Source organism: Serinus canaria, chromosome 3 (genome assembly GCF_022539315.1).
Source record: "Serinus canaria isolate serCan28SL12 chromosome 3, serCan2020, whole genome shotgun sequence".
Taxonomy (NCBI): Eukaryota; Metazoa; Chordata; class Aves; order Passeriformes; family Fringillidae; genus Serinus; species Serinus canaria.
The window spans coordinates 51,916,157-51,942,352 of record NC_066316.1 but is presented as its reverse complement, the minus strand read 5'-3'; the positions used below and the strand labels follow the sequence as shown (position 1 = coordinate 51,942,352).

General features: G+C 42.2%; 1 protein-coding gene across 15 annotated transcripts in view; it reads left to right on the top strand.

The window, feature by feature from the left end:
- The window catches only part of HIVEP2 (HIVEP zinc finger 2), a 137,047-nt gene extending 111,204 nt beyond the window's left edge, over positions 1-25,843 (top strand). For all 15 annotated transcript variants that reach the window (XM_050973180.1, XM_050973175.1, XM_050973178.1 and 12 more), the window contains 6 exons: positions 664-6,283; positions 7,026-7,180; positions 12,353-12,528; positions 15,116-15,217; positions 15,721-16,631; positions 23,291-25,843. In XM_050973180.1, the coding sequence (XP_050829137.1) occupies positions 872-6,283; positions 7,026-7,180; positions 12,353-12,528; positions 15,116-15,217; positions 15,721-16,631; positions 23,291-24,109 (7,575 nt within the window). In that variant the 5' untranslated portion in view covers positions 664-871 and the 3' untranslated portion in view covers positions 24,110-25,843. The remainder of the gene's footprint in view (positions 1-663; positions 6,284-7,025; positions 7,181-12,352; positions 12,529-15,115; positions 15,218-15,720; positions 16,632-23,290) is intronic.
- Positions 25,844-26,196: the final 353 nt, after the last annotated feature.

Genomic DNA, 26,196 nt, shown 5'->3' with positions numbered 1-26,196 from the left:
AAAAGACCTTCTTATAAAACCAGTTAGATGATCTAAGGTAAGAAGTACCTCACTTCAGCAATTTTTTAGCAATATTCAGTATATTCCTCAAGCTGACTAGTTAGAAAGAAGCATCTCCATAGTGGACGGCCTTGTACATGGACAGCCTCTATGTCAGAAGGACCTGTTATGATATGGAAAGATTTCTTCACTACTTTGACTTGAGAGGAAGGCCAGGTGACTCAAGTGCATGTCTGAACTCTAAGTGAGTAATACTGGATAAGGTAATTCCCACTCACAGTGTTAGGCTTCTATTTTCAGCAGTGATTTGCTGAAAGAGCTTTGAAAGTATGTGGCGGACTTTTTGAGATCAGGCATTTAAACTGTCCCCTGAAAGCCTTCCAAAACTACTGTTTAATTTGGAAAGTGTAGGTCTTTATTTTCCAATCCTAGAGCTGCTATTGAGTAGTGATTATGCTTGTGTGCAGTCTCTGGAGCCAGTCTTTACTGTGTCTGCTCACAAAAGGGAGTTTAGTGAAATGTAGTTACTTTTGCTGAAGTCCCTCAGTAATTCCATGTAAGGCTAAATAGAAGTGCAACTGACTGCACCGATGTTGTTTAGTATGGCTGTACTAACTGGTGTGTGCGGCTTTGTTTTCTTTTTTATTTTATATTTCTGTACAGATGGCTGTGTCACCATGGAAGAGATGAAGAGAACTTTGCTCTAGGAGATCACAATCTCTGGATCATTCTGCATCTCAGTATTTAATAACAATGGAACATGTCCAAATGCTAAAACAAGTCTTTGCAAATGTATAATAAACTGTTTAGGAAAGTTCATGCCATGAACAGAACTGTGTAATACTCTCATTAGTGTGCAGACACAAATCTAATGCCTATAGACTACTGCGTGGAAAGTTCCAAAGAGAAAGAAAAGTCTGTGAACTTGCAACAGCCCTGGAAAAATGGGAGCAACAAGACTTTGAAAAGCACAGCTTTGGGCACACTCCATGTGTCTGCACAGCTTTCAAGTGAACTAGCACTTAAGACCTTGTGTAACAAAATGGACTCTGGGGACACAGCTATAGGGCAAAAAGCTACCTCAAGGTCTGGAGAAACTGCTAAAGTACCAAGTAGATGGAGGCAAGAACATTCAGCTGTTATTAAGATGAGCACTTTCGGCAGTCAAGAAGTACAGCGGCAACCACAAATAGATCACGAGCAAGTAGGAAACACGGCATCAGCACAACTTTTTAGTTCTGGGAAACTGGTATCATCAAATGAAGCTGCACAGCAAGTCACAGAGAAGCAATATCCACAGCATCGTCCAAGCCCTTACTCATGTCAACATTCACTTTCCTTTCCACAGCATTCGTTGCCACAAGGCTTCTTGCACAACATAAAGCCACATCAGAGCTTGGAAGGCCCTCCATGGCAGTTTCCTAGCCACTTGCAATCAGTTGCCTCAGAGGACTTGTTTCCTTTTCATATGCATAGCCATAGTGGAGGTTTCTCCAGGAAGAAGATTTCAAGTTTGAACCCTGCATACAGCCAATATTCACAGAAATCTTTAGAACAATCAGAAGATGCTCACAAAAAAGAGCACAAACCCAAAAAGCCTGGCAAGTACATTTGTCCTTACTGTAATCGGGCCTGTGCCAAACCTAGTGTACTTAAAAAGCATATTAGATCTCACACTGGTGAGCGACCGTACCCTTGTGTCCCTTGTGGTTTCTCCTTCAAGACGAAAAGCAACCTTTACAAACACAGGAAGTCACACGCCCATGCAATTAAGGCAGGGTTGGTACCTTTCACAGAGTCAGCAGTCTCTAAATTGGACCTCGATGCCAGTTACATCGATGTGGAAGCTGAAATTCATTCAGATGGAGAGCAGAGCACAGACACGGATGAGGAGACCTCACTCCTGGTGGAAGGGTCTGACAAACTGAGCCCTGTCTCACAGCTCCCACTGGACATTGCTAGCAGGAGTGGCTTTCACTCCTCCATGGAGGAGTCCTTGATGGGGCCGATGAAAGTCCCCATTTTGATTATCCCTAAAAGTGGGATCCAGTTACCCAGTGAGAGTTCACCATATATTAGCTCTGATATGTTGCAAACCCCATCCTTAAGTACCAAGTCTGATGACTCTCATACAGTTAAACAGCGACTTGCACTAAGACTGTCAGAGAAAAAAGGACAAGATTCTGAGCAGTCATTAAACCTCCTGAGCCCACACAGTAAGGGAAGCACTGACTCTGGCTATTTTTCCCGCTCAGAAAGCGCTGAGCAGCAAATTAGCCCACCAAATACTAATGCAAAGTCTTACGAAGAAATAATTTTTGGGAAATTCTATAGGATTAATCAAAGAACAGCACTAACTGTAGCCACAACAAATCAAGAACACAGTTTAATGGGTAGAAAGGGCAAAACAGACCCATCACCTCTTTTAAATAACAGATTAGATATCAAGATGCTTGAGGAACATATTTCTCACCTGACTCCAAATAAAGAGGAACTCATTGACTCCAATAATTTGAGCACTATTAAATCTACACAAGTTTATCCAGGCAGCAATACAGAATGTAGACAATCCCAGACCACATCATCCATCAAAAGTGAATCCAGCTTGTACCAAGTCAGTCAGCAGGGTGATGTGCCTGTCCTCCTAGAGCCCCCAGTAGATTCTTCTCCTCTTATTAGAAGTAACTCCATGCCAACCTCCACTGCAAACAACCTAAGTATTCCCCCATCTCTTAGAGGAAGCCATTCATTTGATGAGAAGATGTCTGGCTCTGATGACGTATTTTATCCCGGGACAGTGGGAATATCCCACCAAAGAATGTTGAGAAGGCAGGCTGCCTTTGAACTGCCATCTGTACAGGAGGGACACTCGGATTCAGATTATCATGGAAGACAAGGGAAAAATATTATTATTGCTTCGAGCAGACAGACAGCAGGTGACAAAGGACCATCCTTAAAAGAGAAGAAAGGAGACAAGACCTTTTATGACTATGATGCCAGTGGAAAGCACTACAGAAAGTGGGAAGAATTTGAAGCTCAGAAGCAGAACTACAGGGACTCACCATCCTTAAGTGGGATGAACAAAGGGGGAGAGTTTTTTATTGATGCACTTGGACAATCTCAGTCAGCGCCATCCATGCTTGGAACAACTTTTGAAAACAGAAAGCGCAGGAAAGAGGAGAGTGTTGGAGATGAGGAAGACAGTCCTATGATTTGCAGCAGTACAACTGGCACCCCTGGGGGAATTCAACCTTTGGACTTCGATCCCAAATCCCAAATTCAGGAAGTGCCAAGAAGCGGATTTGCCCTTCAAGGCCTGGAAAATGCTCCCCATTGCCATGCGGAACGTTTTGAAATGTGCAGGCCTTACTTGCAGTCTGGAAGTCCAGCAGCTTCTTTGGAAGACTCATCCCTTACTGCAGAGCAAGAAAAGACTGCAGAGTCACTGGTTAGAAAGCCCCCCGGAAATGTCATCTCTGTCATTCAGCACACAAACTCATTGAGTCGGCCAAACTCCTTTGAAAGGTCTGAATCTACAGAACATATTGCATGCCAGCAGGAAAAGATGTATTCAGCATCTGAAACAGGCGAGAGTGAGATTTGTGAGTCCCCGATGAGCCCAGACCGAGCTCCACAAATGGAAAATGCTGACTCCAGTAAGCCATCCCCGTCCCAGCAGCCTCAGCCGTGTCATATCCAGCCCAGGTTGGTTCGCCAGCACAACATACAGGTACCTGAAATTCGTGTCACAGAGGAGCCAGATAAGCCTGAAAAAGATAAAGAAGTGCAGAGTAAAGAGCAGGAGAGACCCACTGAAGAATTCCAGTGGCCGCAGAGAAGTGAAACCCTTTCTCAACTTCCAGCTGAAAAGCTGCCACCCAAAAAGAAGCGTTTAAGACTGGCGGACATGGAGCACTCCTCTGGCGAATCCAGCTTTGAGTCTACTGGTACAAGTCTCTCTCGCAGCCCTAGCCAAGAAAGTAATTTGTCCCACAGTTCAAGTTTTTCAATGTCCTTTGAAAGAGAAGAGAATATGAAGTTCATCACACCTTCCAAACAAGATGAATTTGGAAAACAGTCTGAATTTTTAACAGTTCCAGCAGGTGCTTACTCACTTTCCGTCCCTGGGCATCACCATCAGAGGGAAATGAGACGCTGCTCATCTGAACAGATGCCCTGTCCTCATGCTGCTGAAATCCCAGAGATCCGAAGTAAATCCTTTGATTATGGGAACCTGTCTCACGCCTCTTCAGCTGGAACACCTACTGTGGCATTGTCTCCATCCCGAGAAAGGAAGAAATGCTTCTTGGTTCGCCAGGCTTCCTTCAGTGGTTTTCCAGAGATTTCTCAGACTGATCAGAGCACAGAACAAAGTATCAAGCAGGAGCAGATGGAACATTCACAGGTTGGTCTTCGCTCTTCCCAGCTTGTCTGGCATCACTCCCCTTCCTCTGTACTTCAGCCCATTCAGGTGGATGACTCTGGAAAACAGGCTATTGGCTCTTGTGCTCAACTTAGTAATAGCTCATCCCACCTTGCCCAGCAACAGGCTCTTGTTGCAGACAGCCCGGAAATGTTAAGGACTCCCTTAATCCAACAAGCACCTTATATTCCTAACAAACATCCATCAGAGCAGCAGCAGCTATTTGCACATCAGGAAAAAGTCCCATTTCCCCCTATTCATAGCACCTTGTTTCAGTTCCCCTATCCAGCTGTCTGCATGGTTCACTTACCACCATCTCAGCAGCCTATCTTGTGGCAGTCCTGCACAGAACCTCTGCACTTCCAGCATCCATTTGTACAACAGCTGCAGAAATCTTATGTCAAACAGGCTTTCCAAATAGATGTACCTCCAAGTTATCACCTGGAACATGCACCTGAGCTTATTGGAAAGAAAGCAGCTGATTATGTGCACGCTAAAGAGCAAGCATACCAGCATTACTCAGGAACATCTGGGTTGTATTCAAAAAATACTCTTGCTAAGTACCAGTCAGACCATAGCATTAAACCAACAGATACCTCCTCTGAGCAGCATCTTCAGACAGATTTTGACTCCCCAACTGATGGATCTGTACAGTCTTTGCCAGGAACAGTTGTTCCCGTCAGGATACAAACCCACGTGCCATCTTATGGTAGTGTCATGTACACAAGCATTTCCCAGATCCTTGGACAGAGCAACAGTCCTGCAATTGTAATCTGTAAAGTTGATGAGACAGTTTCTCAAAGAACATTGGCAACTAATGCAACCATGCAAGGAATTGGATTTAACATAGCTCAGATGTTGGGTCATCATGGAGGACTAGAAAAATATCCCTTGTGGAAAGTGCCGCAGACACTTCCGCTTGGACTGGAGCCACCAATTCCCTTGTGTTTGCCTTCCACTTCTGACATGGCTTCTACCTTGGGAGGAAGCAAACGAATGCTTTCCCCTGCCAGCAGCTTGGACCTCTTCATGGAGACCAAGCAGCAGAAACGAGTCAAAGAAGAAAAAATGTATGGGCAGATAGTTGAGGAACTAAGTGCAGTTGAGTTGACTAACTCGGATATAAAGAAAGATTTTCCAAGAATGCAGAAGCCTCAACTAGTAAGGCAGAGCTGTGCTACTGAGCCAAAAGAAAGTCTGCCATCCATGTCATCCTCTTCATCGCTGTCATCCTCAACATCTCAAGATTTCCCACCTGTCAGCATGGCGGGAGCTGATGCATTCCCACTGAACAGAGAGAAACTTTCCAGTTTTGATTCCGCATCCCCGGGACAGAAGTCCAGTGGCCCATCTGAAGGAAGAGACTCACCAGAAGAGTTGGATGTGGATGAAACAGCCTCAGATATGAGCATGAGTCCACAGAGGTCTTCATTGCCCCCTGGAGAAATTCAGGCAGAAGACCAAATGAAACATCAAAAATTACCTCTTGGGATGTTAGTCCAGATGTCATCTAATACTGTTGGGAAAGTCACAGCCTCAACCATCCTCCTGACAGACGTGGCAGATTTTCAACACATCCTTCAGTTCCCAAGTCTGCGTACTACGACTACTGTGAGCTGGTGTTTCTTAAACTATACAAAACCCAATTACACTCAGCAACCAACCCTCAAAGCTTCTGTTTATGCTTCGTGGTGTATAAGTTCATGTAACCCAAACCCATCTGGGCTAAGTACAAAGACCACTTTAGCACTTTTAAGGTCCAAGCAAAAAAACACCACAGAAATCTACACCCTGGCTGCTATGCACAGACCTGGAGCTGGTAAACTGACATCATCAAGTGCATGGAAGCAGTTTGCTCAGGTAAATAAGAAATTTTAATAAAATTAAATTCATATATGTTTATGAGAGAAATTTCTAGTAAACTATAAAACCTGAGTTAATTTTTTTTTTTTGAAGTTTCCCTATTGGGAAATCAGCCAGTGACATCTTCCCAAGACAACTTTGGAGCCTCAGTTTATCCTTCTGCAAGCTCTGCTACTGCTACTGTCTCTGTCTCTGTTTCTATTTTCAAAATCAGATGTAAAAATGAGGCTTTTAAAGCCCTCCATTTATGTGTGCCAGAGCCTGGCACATTATCTCCTTTTATTTTGACCTTTGTTTTTCCTGATAAACCATGTCAGACACAATCATCCACATGCGTTTTTGTAAGAAAAAATTAAGATAAAATTGAGTAAGGATCTTCAGATCCATTTAATGTCTTTTACATATTGACTCTTCCTCACAGGTTAAGCATTTGCTAATACTGCCAAGGAAAATTCTGTAATGGCAGTAAATTACCTTCTGAGGCTTTTCCATTTCTATTTTTTTTTTTTTCCTGAGGAAAGATACAGAATTGTCTTTTCTGTCAAGACTCGTAAAACTTTGTCCATGTTGCCTCCTCTTCTATTCTCTGTCAAATTAAATGGGACAGATTAATTCATCATATAGAGTTGGACCAGAATGAGAGTTTGGCTTTGACCTGGTATGTTAAAAGTATTTGAAATGAAGTGCGCGTTTATTGTATGCTCCAGAAGTAACACCCTTGCTTGACTTTGTTCTACAGATGAAACACGAGCCATTCTTCTTGTTTGGCAGCAAGCTTGAAAAGAAAGTAGTGGGGAATATTATAAAAGAAAGAGTAAAAGGAGACATTCATGGAGATAAAGACATTACATCCAAACAAACTGAGCCGATACGAATTAAAATCTTTGAAGGAGGGTAAGAAAATATAACTGGAAATTTAAAGCTCAGCCTGTGATTTTAAAGACATTTGAGAATGAAAATGAATGAATTAGAATGTGAACAGTCTCCTGTATTCTTGCCATGTCCTGTTGTTCCCAAGTCTCTTCTTTTTTGTGTGTTTGTCAGTCTTAAAATGCACCGCAGGGTACTTGTATCCTCACTTTGGGCTCTACTTTGCTATTAAGACAATTGTTTTCCATCTATGTGAGAGCACTCACTCGAAATTGTTACTTTAATTCCTTAATTCATAAGGAAGTGGATGAACTGTTAGCATTTTGATATTTTCTGTGCCATTTCTTTGTATTTAATGACTTCCATGAGGATGTGTTTCCATTTTTAGGCACTGTGTACTTCCACTCAGTTGATCAGGTTGACAAGGTGTGCTTAGCATTATTCTTGTAATATTGCATTATTTACTGAGGTTGGATTTTGCAGATAAAATGTAAAATGCCAGTGAAATCTATGGTATCTAAGGCTAATCCATAGATCTGTCATGTATGGTTGATAAAATATTGTTTAATTTACTATGGCAAGCTATCCCTCAAGTGATAACAAATAACAAAGAGGGGAAAGCCAATTAACATTGTTTTGAGGCTTAAGAAACTTGTTAAGAAAAGAAAAGTAAATAGACACTTGTTTGTCTCTGCAGTATTCTCTAAAATGGAAGATATTGTTGAGTTTCCTTTACAGAATTCTGACACAATGCAATTAGTTTGCCAGTTTTTAGTTGTGCATAGTCAGGTGGCTAAACAAGATGTGGTTTTCAGTCTTAGCAAACTCAGATGGTCCCACAGCACTGTTTTATTGGTGTAACTAAATAGGTCAGGAGGGAGATGAGAGAAATTCATACATCCATTTCCTTCTACTGTCAGTTTGAACCCTTTAAAATATCAATTGTCCTTCATTGATGTTGTGTTTTTGTCTACAATTGAATAATCTCCATGAATTACCATTGCTATTTTTCTGTAGTCTGCAACACTGAAGGAATGCAGCCTACATCTTGCCTGAAAGACTGAAAAAGTTATTTTGGAGGTCTTTATAGGTGTGCTGGCCCAGACACCCCTATCCTGGCTGCTCTCTGTAGTTGTACCTTGTCCTAGGTACAACTTACCCTTGTCTTGTAAGCCAGTAGACTGTCTTTACAAGATTGACCGAAATTCAGTGGTAAGCCTAAGTTTACAAGAAATGTGAAGAGCTGGTGCTTCAACTCACTACAACTTTGAAGTATAAAATTGCTTCCCACTATGTACCATTTCTGAATTTGGATGACCCAGCTGAGGATAGTCTGCCTTGATGTAAACTACATGATGAGAGGTCAGAAGAGTAAAAGTGTGTTAAAAAAAGCAACTTAAAGAAGGATTCAGATAAGTGTGAGCTGCAACAGATCACTCTATAAAAAGCTTCTACTATCTAATACTTACATCAATAAATTTTGTGTGTTAATTGCTCTACCTTAAGTTTTCCTTTACACCAAGAAGGTTTATGAAACTTTTTGAGTAAAATCATGTAATTCACACTTCACTTAGAAATGTCTCCTAGTAATACTTGGTTCTGTTTAGATACCTTTTGAGTAAAACAAAACATAAGAAACCTCTGATGTGCACATCAGTTTCTGGAGTGGGGAGAACAAGTAGTCTGTGCAATAGACTGGGACTTCCTCAATAGAAAGATATAAACTGCAAAACTGCAGCAAATGAGGTGATGCAGTGATGCACTCTTTCCTCATGCATGGTAACTTCATGGTACATTTTACAAGAATTATTTGTGGAAGAATAGATTCATTCTTTCCATTCTTGAACATTCATTTGGCTATTTTTTAAATTGGGGTAATATACCTTAGATATTATTGTCATGTCTAGTAGTGCTTTCTGTCCTGGTTATTGAATTTTTCCTTCTCTTCAAGTTATTGTCTATCACAAAGCTAGCTTTAAATAGCTATCATTAAAGCTAGCAATTGTCTATCACTTCTTAAAGCTAGTTTTTGACGTGGGTGGGTTTCTATGCTTGCTTATTCTTGGCTGTTTGTTGAGCTATTTTGTTCTTCTCTCTTCAAGCACACCTTCATCTCCTCTCAGCATGTGGTGCAATGAACTATATAGCAAATGTCTGTTGTCTTCATGTCACATTTTCTCCCCTGGACAGACAAGCAGGAATGGTCATACCTTGTTTCAGCAGTATATTTTCATTTTGGTTTTCGGTTTTCATGGGAAATGGGTTTCCTTAGGCTTTGTGATTGGTTTTGTTTCATAGGTGTGAAGAAGGTAATTAGCTGAGAAAGATCTGTGGTTGTCTGCTTTTGTTGTGTGTGAAAGCCTGTTCACCTGGCAGGCAAGTGGAGCTGTGCAGCTGCCTTGTGCCAGTGGGGTGGAGCATTCATATAGCAGCTGGGCAAAAAGCAGATAGCTGGGGCTGGGGATGAGTGAGAAGCTGAAGGAGCAGAATCAGAATTGAGGCAAAAAGTAGATCATGGAATCACAGAGTTGTTACAGTTGGAAGAGACCTCTAAGATATAGTCCAAATGTCAGCCAGTACCACCAGATGTCACAGTACATCACCACCTCACCGCAGAAAGCCCATCAAGAGCATTTTGGAAGCATCATAGCAGAGGGAGTTTGGAAGGAAGAAACTAAACACTGCATTGTTATTACTGGCAGGTGGCTTGATTCAAGAGAAATTTTCTGAATCACAAAATCTGCTTTCCATCATCTGACTGCACATGTGACTGATGGGATATGAAGCAGTATTTCTCAAAAAAAAGCAGTAATTTCAAGTTCAGTCCTTGCTGCACTACTGTTAGTTAGTAAAGGTGTGCAAAGAAAGAAGGGACAGGACAAGCATGCCTGCTCATCTGACACCTAGTTTAATGACATTATCAGCTGACAGCAAGAATTCAGTTTGCTTATGTTTGTACTTCCATATCTATCAGTAATAGACTCTAATTGAAGAACCCAAATAAAATAACATTTTGAAATTGCAGGATTCTGAGACTTGTTAATGCTTTTTAACTCAAAAGTCCCATCCTAGTCAAACTCAGAGCAGCAGTGGCCAAAGTCCTTACATGGACATTACATAGTAGGAAGGGGGAAATTACTCAAAGCTTCGAGAGAGACACAAGTTAGCAGTAAGATTGAATATTCCTGAGATCTAAAAGGTAATCACCATGACTCTGACTTCTGGACTTTTTAGTTTTTGCACCAGGCCTTCTTTAAATGTCAAGTTTGTGTGTGTCATTTCTCTTACAGTCATTGTTATGATGAAGCATACTTAAAGAGTCAAGGTCAGTTGTGGCCAAAAACCATCTATATGAATGATGAAGAGACACATGTTTTATCATTGTCTTTGTGTCCAATGGGATCTGACAGGTGACAGAAGCCAGTGGAATGAGGTCAAGCAGAAGAAGAGCAGAGAAGGAGCAACAGAAAAGCACATGTAATAGCACAGCATTTATCTTACCAGTATCAATCGGGGTGGTACGGTAGACTCCACCCCAGCAAAATCAGACTTTAAGGAGAGATGAAGAGAAGATAAAATAGCAGTATTTCACATAATAATGGGCTTTTTTTTTTTTTTTTGTCTGTGGGAAAAAGCTTGGAGGAAGTTGATGAAGTAGTGGATAGAGAAATGACTAGCAGTCATTGGCATGTGCATATGAAGGAGAACCTGGGAAATAGGGCAGCCAAGATCCCAAAAATATTGTACAGAAAACCTGCTAGAGAGATGACTAAATATTACATTACATTAGACTATTGCAGTTTTGTCCATGCTGCCAGGGACAATGAAGGATATGGGAGAAGTACAACTTTGTTGGAAATGAGATGAAAAAAACCTGAATTTAGGCATCCCCATTTGAAAGGGGAGGTAATCTGTTTAAAATATGGGAAGATGGACTTCCCATCTTTCAAGAGATGGGAAGAGAACAGGACACTGTTTTTCTAAAATATTAACTTCAGAATTTATATTGCCCATGATATAGCTAAACATATGGGAAAGTGTTCATCTAAGAACACTTGAAAAATGTTTCAGCTCTGTAACCCAAAAATTGCCACTTTTTTTCCTGTAGAGTTATCATCACATTAACAGAATCTTTCACACAGTCCCTTTTTTATTTAAAGTACTGATTGTCAGTACCAACGCTATTTTTTGTGGGTTGTGCATCCACAGAATGACTGAAAGTATTTTGTGCTGCTTAGGATGGGGGCAATGGAGGACAGAGGGCAGAAGAATTATTATTTCTCAGTTCTTGCACTTCCTGGATTTTACTTTGAATGCATGAGGATGGAATTTTTCCCCAAAGGAATGCAGTCTTCAAACCTCAGAACAGCCTGAGTAAATTCCCTAGACTCCTTTAGATTTCAGTATTAACAATTAACCATGATAATAAAGGCAATGTACAGCTTTACATAGATTTTCATATCTTATTTATTTTCTAACTACACACTATGTAATCAGCAAAAAAAAAATAAAAAATAGAAAGCTTATGTCTGTGTGTCGGTTCTACGCTGTGATAAGAAAAATGTCAGTAATAGCTTTCTTTAAAGTGTCTGTGTTTGACATATACCATTTTATTTCTAAAGCATCACATACCTGAGTGAAATCAACTCTGTCTCTCTTTGGGAAGCAGTTTATCTTTGGGAATGTCAGGCTTGTGTAATGTGAATGAATATATCCTTGCTGGTCATCCATGTTCCCTTCATGCTTAATGGGAAGAAACGGGCATTTCCAGGATGTGATTTATCTGATCCCAAGGGATAAATACACTAAAATAGTTAAATGAACTGTGCTGCAAAATAATGCTGTTTTCAGTGGTGGTAAATATCTGTGCTGTACAAGACTACAGTGAGCTGAAATCCAACCTGTAGGCTTATATTTGGAGTTGTTCAATGGAATGATTTTTCATTGGTTTCCTGACAAGGTGCTTATACTGTTTTCATACTGCAGCCTGTTGGTTTCATGTTGTTTAAATACATTGGGACCAGTACATTCTCTGAAAGCCAAATACTTTATGAGTTCCATACTGAAAATTCAGTAGTTCCTTTGGACTTCTGTGAGTTTGCGTTGATTATGAGGATCAGATGCCTAGAATGTGATGTTTGTACATGTATCAGACCTAAAATCTGTAAGACTTAAATACTTGCTCTCTTCCAACAGGTATAAATCAAATGAGGATTATGTCTATGTCAGAGGTCGTGGCCGAGGAAAGTACATTTGTGAAGAATGTGGCATTCGCTGTAAAAAGCCAAGCATGCTCAAAAAACATATCCGCACTCACACTGATGTCCGGCCTTATGTATGCAAGCTGTGCAATTTTGCCTTCAAAACTAAAGGTATTTGACCTTTTTAGTTGAGCTCTTGCCACTTCTGGAGCTATTTTGCCCTCTGGGATCCAATCACCTGTTGCAATCAAGGAGACTGTTTTCTTCAGAATTAAATTGTTGTGTTTATATATACAGGACTGTATAAGAGAGTTTGTTCTCTTCTGTTCAGTTAATCCAGGGATTTTGTAAGACTCTGAGACTCCTTGGATAGCTTCATTAAGACGTAGAGGCTCTTGGACGGTCCTTCTGTCTGCAGAGAAAATGTAGTAGCATAAGAACCACCCTAAAAAATACTGCTCTGCCAACATTGTTACATGGTGCAAATTTTAATTGCAGCAACACTTAAATGCTACCAGGAGACATATTCCTTATGACATAATGTAGAAGCAGAGCATCAGCTGCTGAGGAATACATGCCTTCACAGGCTTTACAATGGGTCAGTTTCAAGTTTGTAAATAATATATGTCTCCTAGATGGGTCAGTCCATCCACTGTGGCATTAATTATGAATAGAGATCTGATAGCTTCTGTTCACATGTATTTATCAGCACAGAAAAAAGCTTTCATTTGTCACCCTGTGGTCACAGATAATGGTATTCTTTGAAATTCAGATTCATGATGCAACCATCTCCTTGAAAAAACCGTCCCTTCCTTGGTATCATTTCTTTGTAGTGCAGCCTAAAAGAGCCTTACATTCTCAGTTTCTTAGCTTCCCTTTGGCAGACAAAAGAATGGATTCTAGTCCCAGTGCAGTGAAACTTAACTCAAAGGGGGAGAAAGGAAGCTGAAGGAAATTTCTCCCAAGGTCCCCATGCAGCTTCATGGCTGTTTTGAGGATTGAGAATTGTAATAGTTTCCATTACTCCAGCAGTTCTTCCTGTGCCAAAGATGAGAACAGCTGATGGATGGTAGACCCATCAGCCTAATTTAAGATGGGAACGTTCATGGGCATGTAGAGACAAAGAGAAGGAGCTGCTTGTTTGTAGTCCCAGTAGACCATCTGGTGAGCTGCTCTCATATCATTGCTTACATTTGACTTTGCTGGAGAAATGGGTCTTGAGTAGGGACTTTAAGTACATGACAGGATTGTGGTTTTATAGCTGTGTTCAGAGAGGACATTCCAGGAATGAGAGGTGGCATGGAAAAAAAAAAGAAAGAGAAATTTCTTGCTCTGGCTGGCATTTCTGACAAAGAAGAAACATGGAGGAGGTGGTTTGCTATTGCACAGAAAGGGCATGAGTAGCAAGAGACTAGGTTAGCCTTTGAAGTACAAGAAGTGTTTAACTGGTGCGTTATAAGCAGTTGTCAGCCTCATAACTACTCTTGCTACTTTGCTGAGAGCAGTAGGGGACAAACTTTCAGAAGTACTTAGGTTTTAGCCATCCAGAAGCATCAACGGCCAAGTTAGATTTTTCATGCAGTGCACAGACTCAAGAAACTCCTAGTGAGAAGGGAATTATTTAAACTAGCTGGAGCTGACAGTCAGAGAAGAAGAGCATTGTGAGTTTCTAAGCACACCTGTGCTGTCCAGCAGAGGAGTGCAGTGTTTCTGACCCAAGATGTCATGTACCACAACACCATCTGGAGATGTTGGCTGGGGTCCTAGAAGCAGCAGAAGTGCATTTCCAGAGGGCTTTCCTTGAGCTAAGAAGCACTATGTCTTGGTAGTGGGTTGGGTTTGCTTGTGCCATGCTTTCCCTTTTGAGTGTTGCAAATGAGGCTGAAGTGGCAAATGGTTTAGAGCGATATTCTCCAGCTTGTGCTTTGTGCTCAAGATTCTTTGTCATGAAATGTCTCTTGGGGCCAATCTCAACCCAGTTTTTTAATCTATGAAAAAACAGACCAAGACAGGTGCTCCAGAAAGTCAATAGTCTAGTGTTAGATTGCTCCCTCAGGGGAATGGGAGATTTGCTTTCAAATCTCTGCTGTGTCTGGTTTAGATCTGTGTTCTAAATGTGGGAGCTGAACCTGAATTTCCCCCATCCCAGGTGGGTGCTGTAAGCACAGCTCCTCTCAGTTCAGAGACTGCAGCTAGATGGTAAATTTGCATAGAGAAGTCTCCTATAACTGTCTTTTTTTTTTTTTTTTTTTTTTTTGTGGGGGGTACTTTTTCTTCCAAATGCTTCAAATACATGGAGCATTTGGAAACCATGTGCAAAGTAAATGGGAGAGCTCTTACCTAGAAAGTGCCACTGTGTAAATGGGAGTATGAGACCTGAATGGCTGCTGTGCTGTGGACTTACTTCAATGTCTAGGTAGTCTGTCCATATTATGAACAGTAAGTCCAGGAACAGATAACATCCAAAAGTGAGTTTTGTAGGGGTGCCTAAGTATCATGTGGAAAATTGGAGAGATACCTATGTACGTCTCAGGCTCTGAGTGTATTTAAATTTTTTATTTTCTAAAGATACAAAAACCCACTTTCATTAAAACAGGCTCTGAGGTCAGTGGTCTTGATGAGTCAGCCCTGTCTGTTGTGGTGTTTTCTAAACCTAAAACCCATTACCTGCAGCGTAATGGAGTTAAGATACACCAAAATTTACTTGAAGAGTGATCTTTGTAGTTGTCCGTTAATTACCTTCATCTCTGGTCTGTAGGAAATCTGACAAAACATATGAAGTCTAAAGCACACATGAAAAAATGCTTGGAGCTTGGAGTATCAATGACATCTGTAGATGATGCTGAAACTGAAGAAGCAGGTATGTCAAAATGATTTCATTTAATGGCCTCATTCCAGGAAAAGTATGGGAAGTATGGAGTCTATAAATGACTCACTACACTTTAGCACTGTGATGGGCATGGGAAAATATATTACAAGTATTTGGGGCATTTTTTAATTGAGAGTTAGCATTTTAATAACCAGGAAGTTAAAAAAAAATCCTCTCGAGTTGTCTGGGTTATACTTTTTTACATGAAGAGGCACTAGAAATAAAAATATGGCCTGTTGTCATCTGTCTCATACAAGGTTCCCAATAGTGAAGTTGCAAGATAGTATAGGATGAATTTGTTTTCATATTTCAAGTATAGAATTTTAGATATTATTTTGAAAAAAATATGTTGTTAGTCAATGAGGAATGGCTTTATGCAGCCATCCCAGATGAAGAGCATCCAGCAATGGCATTGAGTGTGCTGAGCGGGGAATGGTTGTGGTGTGAGAGTTGGGATATGTGCTAATCATTTGGACTGGCTGTGGTTGTTTCAGAAAATATGGAGGACATGCAGCAGGAAGCAGAGAAGAGCAGCAGCCTGGCAGGGCTGTCAGCAGAGCACCAGTTTTCTGATGCGGAGGAATCGGATGGCGAGGACGGTGACGACAATGATGATGATGATGAAGATGAAGATGATTTTGATGATACTCAGGGAGACTCGACACCAAAAACCAGATCAAGAAGCACCAGCCCGCAGCCCCCTCGGTTCTCCTCCCTGTCAGTGAACTCAGCTGGGGCATCGCAGGGGGCTTCCCCAGAGGGCTCCCTTTCCGTGGGACACTCTTCCCTCATCAGTTACTTGGTCACCTTACCTAGCATTCAGGTTACTCAGCTTATAACACCAAGCGACTCCTGTGACGACACACAAATGACAGAATATCAGAGGTTTTTCCAGAGTAAGAGTACGGATTCAGAGCCCGATAAAGACAGATTGGACATACCCAGCAGCATGGATGAGGATTGCACGCTTTCGTTAGATCCCAGTTCTTCTCCAAGGGACCTCTCACCTTCCAGTCGACAATCGTCACCTAGCTATGATTCTTCACCCTACAGAGATAACTCACCAAAGAGGTATTTGATGCCAAAAGGGGATTTGTCACCCAGAAGACATCTGTCACCCCGACGAGATATTTCACCCATGAGGCACCTTTCCCCACGCAAGGAGGCTGTGCTGAGGAGAGAGTTATCACCGAGACGGGACGTGTCCCCAAGGCGTCACCTATCGCCAAGGAGACCAATGTCACCAGGGAAAGATGTGTCTGTTCGAAGAGATTTGTCTCCCAGGCGAGAGAGGCGATATATGGCCTCTGTTAGAGCAGCATCTCCCCGGAGGGGCTTGTACCATAACCCAGCATTGTCCATGGGTCAATATTTACAGTCTGAATCTATTCCAGTGGGACATTCGGTAAGTATGAAAGAATATTTTCATTCCTCTTGTCGAAAACTGTGCTCTTACTGAATTCAAGCATTTCAAAAATCTTTGCAGCATTGTAGAAGAAGGCATAAACTTTGAGATTTGGTGGGAAGTCCTGAAATGAATGCAAGAAATTTGGAATAGAAAGAGACCAAATCAGAATGCTGATTCATTTAGTTAGACTAGAGTCAGCCTAAGGGGCAAGTGTTCACTTGGTAGAGCCCTGAGTAGCTCCATGAACTTCAATGAAATTAGGCTGGTTTGCATTTTCTGCCTCCATATTCATTACATATATATGTATGTATAATTTTTAAATGGTCCAGAAAGCTTACATGGTTTGTAAGTCTTTCTTCTGCACTGTAAGAAATCTTGTACTTCCTGGACTCTCAGGTGAGATCCAGCCAAAATCAAGGCTTAAAGCCCTGTTCTTGTGGTATGGTGCCTATCACTGAGTATTGCTTAATGGAATAAAAATGCTAAGATAATGGAACCTCTTAAAGAAGCAGAGTGCACGCTAAAATCATGATCTGTGGCTGGATTTTGAAGGATATTATTGTGTGAGAGGAGCAGGCAGCTGTATGCCCCACAGAAAGTGCCACAACCGTTTGGGTGGAAATATGCAAAATTTGAGCAGCTGCTGTCTGTGCTCTTTTCTTTTGGTAAATCAGCTCTCAGAAACTGCCAGATTGGCACTTTTGACCAGCCCTAGCATTCACAAAGCACTCCCTCCACAAATAGATTACATCTTCAGAGGTAAGGAATGGCCTTGCTAGGTATAAATTTACTTACTTATTTACTATGCTTTCCTCACCATGTTGCTGTTGTGGCTGCCCTCTCACTGCATGCCTGTGTGTGGGTTCAACCTGGGCAAGCTGTGACAGTCTCAGGTTACCTCAGTGCTCCTTGCTCTTCTCCTGGATGGCCTCTTCTACCTACTTCCCCATCCCAATTTTCTTGGCTCTCCATGTAGTCTTTGCAGTGCTTCTCTGTGGAGGAGAAGAATTGAACCCTGAGCTTATACAGTCAGCATTTCTCAGCTCTGGTGTGATTTTCTCTGTAGAGTCAGGCTGATGTGTTATCTGCTCCCAGGCAGGGAGTGAAGGATGCACCTGGGCAAAGATGCAGGGGTGGACCAAAAAGAGCTGATATGCTGCCAGCCTGGCAGATCCAAAAGTGATTTCCCAGCATTTCAGGGGTATAAGGGAAAGCTGCAACTTGAGTGGCTGTACTCAAGGAGAGAGCAACACAGGTTCTTCTCCCACATCTTAGACATTGCCCCATGACCTAGTAAGTTGTTTGGGAGAGCACTGGAGAAGGTGACTGATTGATTAAATGGTTCTGGAGAAAGGGCATGCTGAAACCCTGCTGCACTCTCACAGGAGAGATCACTGCACAGCTGAGAGAGGGAACAAATCTCACCAGCAGGTCTACTGACTACGTGAGGAAGCACAAGTGGGTGAAGAGTCACCAGTTTAACTATTCATGATGTCTTGGTATCAAATGAATGGGATCATATGGGATTCTACAGCTGACATTGTGCAGGGTGCCCCAGTCCCTCATGTCCCACATGATACACACTGGCATCCTGTAGTAAAGATTTTAGATGTGTAATGATGCTAGCAAAAACAGTAATCCTTGACCATCTGACAGTTCTTGCTGTAATATTTTTCTTATGCATTATGCACACCTTCCAGCAAGGCCTTTAGCACATTGTAAGGACTCTCTTAGCACTTCTCACTCCTTCTTTTGAAAAGTCCACCATGCCAGATGGACTTCCAATGCTTACCTGGTTTTTGAGGTAGAGTCAGGCATCTGGTAGTGCAAAATACAATGTAAAAGATCAGTTGTCTTACAGGAAGCATCAGTAACTTGATGGCATGTTGAGAGTTTGAGAGAGAAGGCCAGACTTCAGTAGAGTCACTAAAACCATTTTCCATCACTGGAAACGGAGCCCCGGCAAACTTAAATGAAAAAAACAACAAGTGAGGGTGATTGCCCATTGCAAGAAATGACTGCAAGGAAGGAGAGATGCATTCCTTGTCTCTGGATGCTTTTCTGGAAAATGTACTTTAGCCAAACATTAGATAAGCTTAAGTGAAACAAGTTATTATACTCAGCATGTGGGAAGACAAATAGCACCTGAGCTTGCTATAAATGAAAGCTGTCAGAGAAGAAAAAGGAATAAAGGTTGTTTTAAACTTTTTAAAGTAGTGAAATCCGGCAAACCAGAACATCATTAGCAGCTGCATTGGTGATGCTCATGCTGGCTTACAATCCTTAAAGTACTTTAAGAGCTGCATTGGGTTGCCAGTCCTTGCAGGAGTAGGGGCATTTTTGTGCTTCTAGTGCCTGCAGTTCTCACAAGAGGCCAGTTTTCTTTCTTCTCAACTGAAATTGTTGTATTTGCTCTGTCTCTTTGGCCAGTGCTGGTCTAGTTGCACTTCATCTTGCTTCCTGTTGAATCTCCATGCACTTTGGTGGTCTCGTGCAAAAGGCTTGTAAAGTGCTCAGGCATGGAAAGCACCACATAGAAAGCAATTGAAATTATTTGTTTAGGAAGTGGAAAAGAGCATGGTGAAAGTAAATATTTTTTAAGATTGTATAAAAATACAGGAAAATACACACTCTTTTTGTCCTTTGGCAAGAAATAGCAGGATACACTCTTGCAACAGAATACTCTTTCTAAAGTAGCCTAAGTCTGTAATGTGTGCTGGGTCACACTTGGCTTTGAATAGTTAAATTGGTGTCTTTAATGCCAGATATCTTCTGTTCTCTAAATGCATTTGGGATCTTCTGTCAATGGCAGAGATTTCTTTCCTTACTGGGGAGGCTGATGCCATTATCAAAGGGCTCAGATTCTTCTTCCAAGTCATCTTCTGACAGTCCTGAGAGAAATGGAAGTAGTAGGAAGGCTTCATTTGTTCGCCCTGAGTGAATCTCTTTTAGCATTAGTTTGGATGAGGCATGGATGGTCTCTGTTGTCACATTTTTTGTGTTTTGACTCACTTTCTCAGCTCAGTCTTGGAGTAAGTGACCTGGATTGTTGTCAGATGGAATTAAACTGAAAATGTGCACCAGGAGGGCAGCAGGTGCCCTTGAACTGTGAGTGGCCATCCAAGTGACTGCAGAGAGGCCACATAGGGCTAAACTGAAGCAACCTTCCCTTCCAAACCCACAACACTTGCATTGTGAATATGGGATCCAGCACAAACAGTTTTCACTCCATTCCTGCTTGTCCCAACCCTTAGTACACTCTGCTACTTCCTAGTGCAGACCAGAACCTTTGCCTCTTCTTCCAGTCCCAGGATAGACACAACGAGATCAAGAAAGTGCCTTGCTGTGAGTGGAGCAGCCTGGTCTCTCACAACTGTTTTAGCTTCTAGGCAGTAGTAGATTTTGCTTCTGTTGCCATCTTGTTGCTCATCTCATTCATTTTGAAGTCTGAAGCATGTCTTGATATATTCAGAAGGGCTGAAGGGAATTAGGCACCTCTGTGACCACTTAAAAGTTGATAGGACTTAAGGTCCTTTGATCATACCGAACATGGATATTAAATCACTTCCCAAACGCTCACTACTTTATCATCTTGAGTAAAGTGCATTCTTGTACAGAGAGCCAGAAACTTCTGAATTCCAGGTAAACTGTAAATAGGTTCACTGGTGCATCTGGGCTACTGTGGTGCGTTCTGTGTTGGGCTGCAAATTGAGCTGATCCTGAAAGTGAGGGCCACACAGAGTTATAGTCACTTTATTGGCATCATGACTTTCAGGAGGCACATTGGTGCTAATGTGCTCCATTACTAATTTTCTCTGTAGAGTTCAGTGTTTTCTGGTTTTTAACTTTAAAAAACCTCAAGTAGATTATGACATGCTAATCAAAGAGACTGTTTTCCACCCAACATGTTTTTGCAAGCTGTGGTCTGAGGCTGCCCAGAAGATGCCTGTGAAGGGTGCTTGGCTTTGAAATGTGATCTTCCTCTTAATCTCACGCAGCCTGATTTGGGTGATGTACCAGATACAGGGTAAACCCTGTCTCATCCCTGAGGCATTCTGAGGGACTTGAGAAGCTGGATATAGCTTTGCTCAGGGGTGTGATGTGGCAGTCTAGCTTTGTGACCAGGTCAGAGGGTTTAGTGAAGAGCTGCTACAGGATACTGTTGCTTGGGAAATTACATATTACCTGGACTTTAAGGGACATATGCTAAACTGTAACAAATGAAAATTAATAGGAAACGAACTGGATTCCCATCACCTGACAAAGAGAAGAGCTCAGCTCACAGCACTGGCAGCAGCCCATTCTGACTGCACTTCAAAAAGATGCCATGACTTCCTGCTCTGTGCTCTGTGATCTAATACTTGGCCTGTCCACTGCAGAAAGTCTTTAGATTTTCAGGATGCTTGTTGAAAAGAGGCAGTCTTTCTCTGTGAATGTGTGTGTCTGCTTGTAGGAATGAAAATGCTAAATATTGGTAAAGGAAGTAAAAGCAGGGTAAAAGGTAGGAACAGTCCCTACTGATTGTAACCATTTATGTTATCTGTTTCCAAACTTACCTGCCAGGGCTAGAGAAAAATAATCCAGTATGTGCCCAGCCAGGCTTGGAAGGTATCCTGTGACATGCACACACTGTCACTGTGTTAAAATCGGGCATACAAGACATATATTGGATGATGCTGCGGATCTTGAAGCACACAGCAGTTTCTGTCATGTTAGCCACCTCTGTCCAGCTAGGACAGACTCTTGCTCTATTTCCTTCTGAAACTCTGGCAGGGTAAAACATGAAGCCAGTGTCTCTCAATTAGAGGTTTGTGTGTGACTAGGTTTATTCTTTGATGAGTTTTACTCATTTTTTTGCTCAATTTCCCTTAGCCCAAGTTCACATCAGGTGTAATAGTAATAAATGTCATGGTGTAGGAAACTGGACCAAAGGACACTGTCCAAAAGGACAGTGTGACTGAGAAACTGTCTGACAGACAAAACATGGAAAAAAATAGGGGGCAAGCAGCTGTGCAGAGGTGAAGTTAGGAAGGACTAACAGGGTAGGTGAACTGTCCTGTGGCTTGGCAGTTGCGGTTTATTTTGTATAGTTTTCCCCATTCAGCAATATAATGTGCTGTCACTGTGCTTTCTTATGACAGTTTCTCTTTTATGAGACTCAAGTGTCTCACTTTCTGAATAGGAAAATTCCCAACATAGATTAGTCTGTGAATAATATCTCTGAAGTTTGACTCTGATGATTATAGGTCACCCTTTCCTGTCTCGACATTGATTTATATTAAACAGGACAAAGCATCTGAGCACAGTGAGATTGAGCCCTTGGGTAGCACAGAAACTGAATCTTTAATTGCCCCCTAAACCAGCTCTCTGGGATGGGATCAAGAGGTTGTTCAATGCCTTGAGAGCTAGGATTTCCCAGCAGTGAAGTGCTGCCACTTCAATGCATTGGTATTTAGCAGCACAGTCCTCGGGCTGCCACACCAAGGCTGTGGTAGCATTACAGCTCTGGGGCAATTGATCCATGTTTGGTCAATTTAAAGAGCAGAGATGAGCATTTTCATTCATTTAATTTCATATGAGAGTCCCTGAGAGATGTGTGGCCAAATCCCACATATAATTATGAAAATGTCATCCTGCACTTCTGTCATCATTACTCCTCTGGTCAGCAAGAAATGATACTTTATCATCAGATAGCAAACAAATTTTAAAAATTAGGAATGAAAATAAAAAGGAACCCTAAAGCCCAGGGCATATTTAATACTGAGTGGAGATGGAGATATTTATTCTTTCAAGGCAGGAACTAATGGGAAGGCAGTGAAAATGTCAATATTGCGAGACTGGCTTTTATTAGCTGTCACAAAATCCCCCATTCTTCTCAATCCCATTATGAGTGGGTGAGTCTCCCTGGGACACAATCATCACTTTTGCTCACAGCTGATGCCTGTGCTTTTGTTATTATTTATTGTTTATGCTGCAGATAAGCCAGAGGGGTACTCCATTGTCTCAATGACTAAAAAAATTTGTGTCTTCATCACACAAAGACACTTGAACTTGCATGGAAATACCCATCTGTTTTCACCAAGGAGTGGGTAAAGCTCCCAAGGAGCAAGTGCCTTCTGTGGGGCTCAAGAGCAGGTTTTTCAGAAGGCAGTAAATACATACATGCTGTCAGATACTCCGGGTTACGCCAAGCAGTGGTGCTGAGCAGGGGATGTTCAGACGTGTACTTCTCTGCAATAAAGTTTAAATACCAGCATAATTTTCCAAAAGACAGGGTAAGATGGATCTCCTGGCCAAATTTCTCCTGGGGAATGAAAATCTATCTACCCCAAATTCTGTTCAAAGTTTCAGCTGAATATAATGCCCTCCACTTCCTGACCTAAATTGCTGCATTGTGTTGCTGAGCTCTCCTAACTAGCCACTGCCTTTCACCTCAGAGGCATGAGCCCTGTAGGGCTGAGCTAAGCAAAACCTCCTCTGTTGTTTGGATGTGCAATTAGTGGAGTTTTCCAAATGCTTTGGGATCCATCTGGATGAAAGGTGCTTCGTGAATGGGAGGTTGTGTTAGACAGGAAAACAGATAGGTGGTTTCGCAGCCAGACAAGAATTCTGATAGTAGCAGTGCTGACATCTCTTTATTTTTCTTCTGGTTACAGAGGAGGGGGTTGTCTCAGGCACCTTATTTCAACATATATGGAGAAAAAGGAGGCATGGAGCACCGCAGGGCTAGCCTGTTCCCTGAAGGTCCGAGCGACTACGTCTTCAGTCATCTTCCACTACACTCCCAGCAACAGATCCGAGCACCTATCCCCATGATGCCCATAGGGGGGATCCAGATGGTCCATTCAGTCCCCGTGGCCCTTTCAGGTTTACATTCTCCGTCCACTCTGGCCCTGCAGAGGGAGGTCTCTGAGGAGAAGCAGAGAGGAACTGCGGAAGCCCTCGCGAAAGAGCCGCACAGCATTTCTAAGCCCCACGAGAAGCGTACCTCTCCGCACAGCTTGCACCCCGCCGCTCCCCCCAGCGCCCCCTCCTCGCCGCTGCTGTTGCTGGCTCAGAGCACATCCGAGGACAGTGTGGTGGCTACCGAGAGGGAGCAGGAGGAGAACATACAGACTTGTACAAAAGCCATAGCCTCTCTGCGAATTGCCACAGAAGAAGCCGTTCTGCACGGGGCGGAGCAGCTGCAGAGGCCATCTGAGCCTCACCAGAAACCTTTAGAAAGTGCACATTTTAGCATTAAACACTTTAGTGGATCTGAGCCGGGCCAGCCCTGTGCCTCAGCCACCCATCCTGACTTGCACGGTGGTGAACAGGACAGTTTTGGTACATCACAGACTGCGCCAGCCCATCCCACCTTTTACAGCAAGAGCTTTGTGGATGTCCAGCAGCTGGGCTTTCACGGCAGGAGCGAGCCCCCATCAAGCACACAGGAAAGGAAAGATCCATCATCTGAGAAGAGCAAGCCGCATTGATCTGAGATGCATGGAGACTTTCACCCCATACATTTACCCCTCTTTTTTTTTTTCTAGAGATAGAAAAAGTATTCAAATTTACAGCATGCCTGTTCTAAGTTACAGTAGTTTGCTATTATATATACTTTTGTTATATCAAAAGAATTAGATAAAGTAACAAGTCATCATGAGCCTGACCAAAACTAAATTTGAAATTCTTATTGGGTCTGGTACTTTTAAATTGTACAGATGTTTGTGCCTTTTCTTTACTTTGCTTATATTCTTATAAGCATTTTTTTAGCAGTAATTTGTACATATTTTAGAATTTGTGTATCTGCTTTGTAATAAATGTAATTTCTTTCCTTTTTTGGACACTTGGATCTAAATGATGTAAAACAGAACAGCATCAATATATGTGAGGTTGCACTAAAACATATTTTTATATGATTAAAACTGAACAGCTTTTATGTACAGCTCTGATTCTGTAATACTAATATTTATTTACTTTGTTTCATAAATTGTAAATTTTTTTCTTAATGTTGTGGATTGCTTTTCTATGTGAAGCATGGGATTTACTGTTGCGTAATTAGAACAAAATGTATATTGTAAAACAAGATATTTAAACTAGAGTATCTTATATTATTCTGCACTTATGCATTAGTTAAAAAAAAAAAGATAAAAGATGTATCAGTCAGTTCTTAACTCTTGTAATTTTTTTTGTCTCCTGTTTGCCGGATTGACTATAACTTAAGTGCTGATTGTGATTTTAAACTGATAGTACCGTAAAGCATTAAAGTAAAACAATGTGCTATTGTGAGTTTTTTCAAAGCTTTATAAAACAGTTATAAATATATTAAAAGTATTTGGTCTTATGTGAACATGTTGATCTATATACTCCTTAAAAAGCTATGGGAAAACATTCCACCCCATGTAAATATGTGCATCACTGGTGCCATCTGTGTAGCTCACCGGGACCAGCAAGGTTTGCTATGCTGGTGCTTCCAGGAGTGGGACCGGGGCACTGCTGGCTACCAGAGGGTAGAGCCCAGCAGCATCCTGACCCACTCCCTGGCCTCCAGCAGCAGGGTGGTAAGGCCCCTACGGCTGCTTGGGGCTGGGCGAGGAGCTGGCCTGCTGGCTGGACACACGGCGCCCTGCCGAGCCTGGCAGTCCCCTGCTCCTGAGGGCTGACCAAGGGGCATAGGTATCATGGAGAAGTGCTCTGGAGTGTCAGAGAGGGGTTTGGAGAGGAGAAAAAGGCGTTTCCTTGCACTTGAACTCCACAGCTGGCCACTCCCTACTGCAATACCTGTGCCAGCTTCGGGGGAGGCTCCTGTTCTGTCCTGTTCTGTCCTGTCCTGTGGGTGGAGGTGTGTGGCCCTGCCGGCAAGGCAGAGAGCACCGCCACCCCGGCCTCTTCTGAAATGGGTTTCATGGGCAAGAAAGTCACAGTCTTCCAGTGTAGGGTCTCCACCTGGGCAAGGTTTGCTCCAGAGGGAAGGGAGGAGGAGCCCGGGCTTGTGTTTGAACACGTGTGGTGGGTTACCACTACCACCAGCAGCACGCGTGCCTGCACGCACGCACGCACACACACACTCAAACACACGCATGCACACGCACAGATGAGAGAAAACAACGACCTGGATTATATTTTGTGCTATTTAGTGGATTATAAATCTGTGAAAACAAGTTTGTATATTGAAAATACATCTAAGGAGTGTTCTTTAAAAAGAAATAAATATACAGTTACATGCATGAGGTGTCTAGTTTTCATGTGTTCTTTGAATTTTCCAAGTTTATTGGTGTTCCAGCATTCTGCACAAGAAGCACCCTTAAAAATGTGAGTGGTAGTGAAAAACGTGGACCATATATTGGCTTTCTCACATATTATCAAACTGAACCAGTTCATTTCTCCACTAATGCTGTGTGGGGGCAGAGCCACAGGTGGCATGTTGTCATAATTCTAGCATGACGGCATATGATTAGTGTAATACCATAATGGACGGTGACCATTTCTAAACATTAAAGCTTAGCTTCTCATACCCATTGCAATGTTCTGCCTTTATTCCAGATCATTGTAGTAACCTTGCCAAGAAAAGCATGTGCCA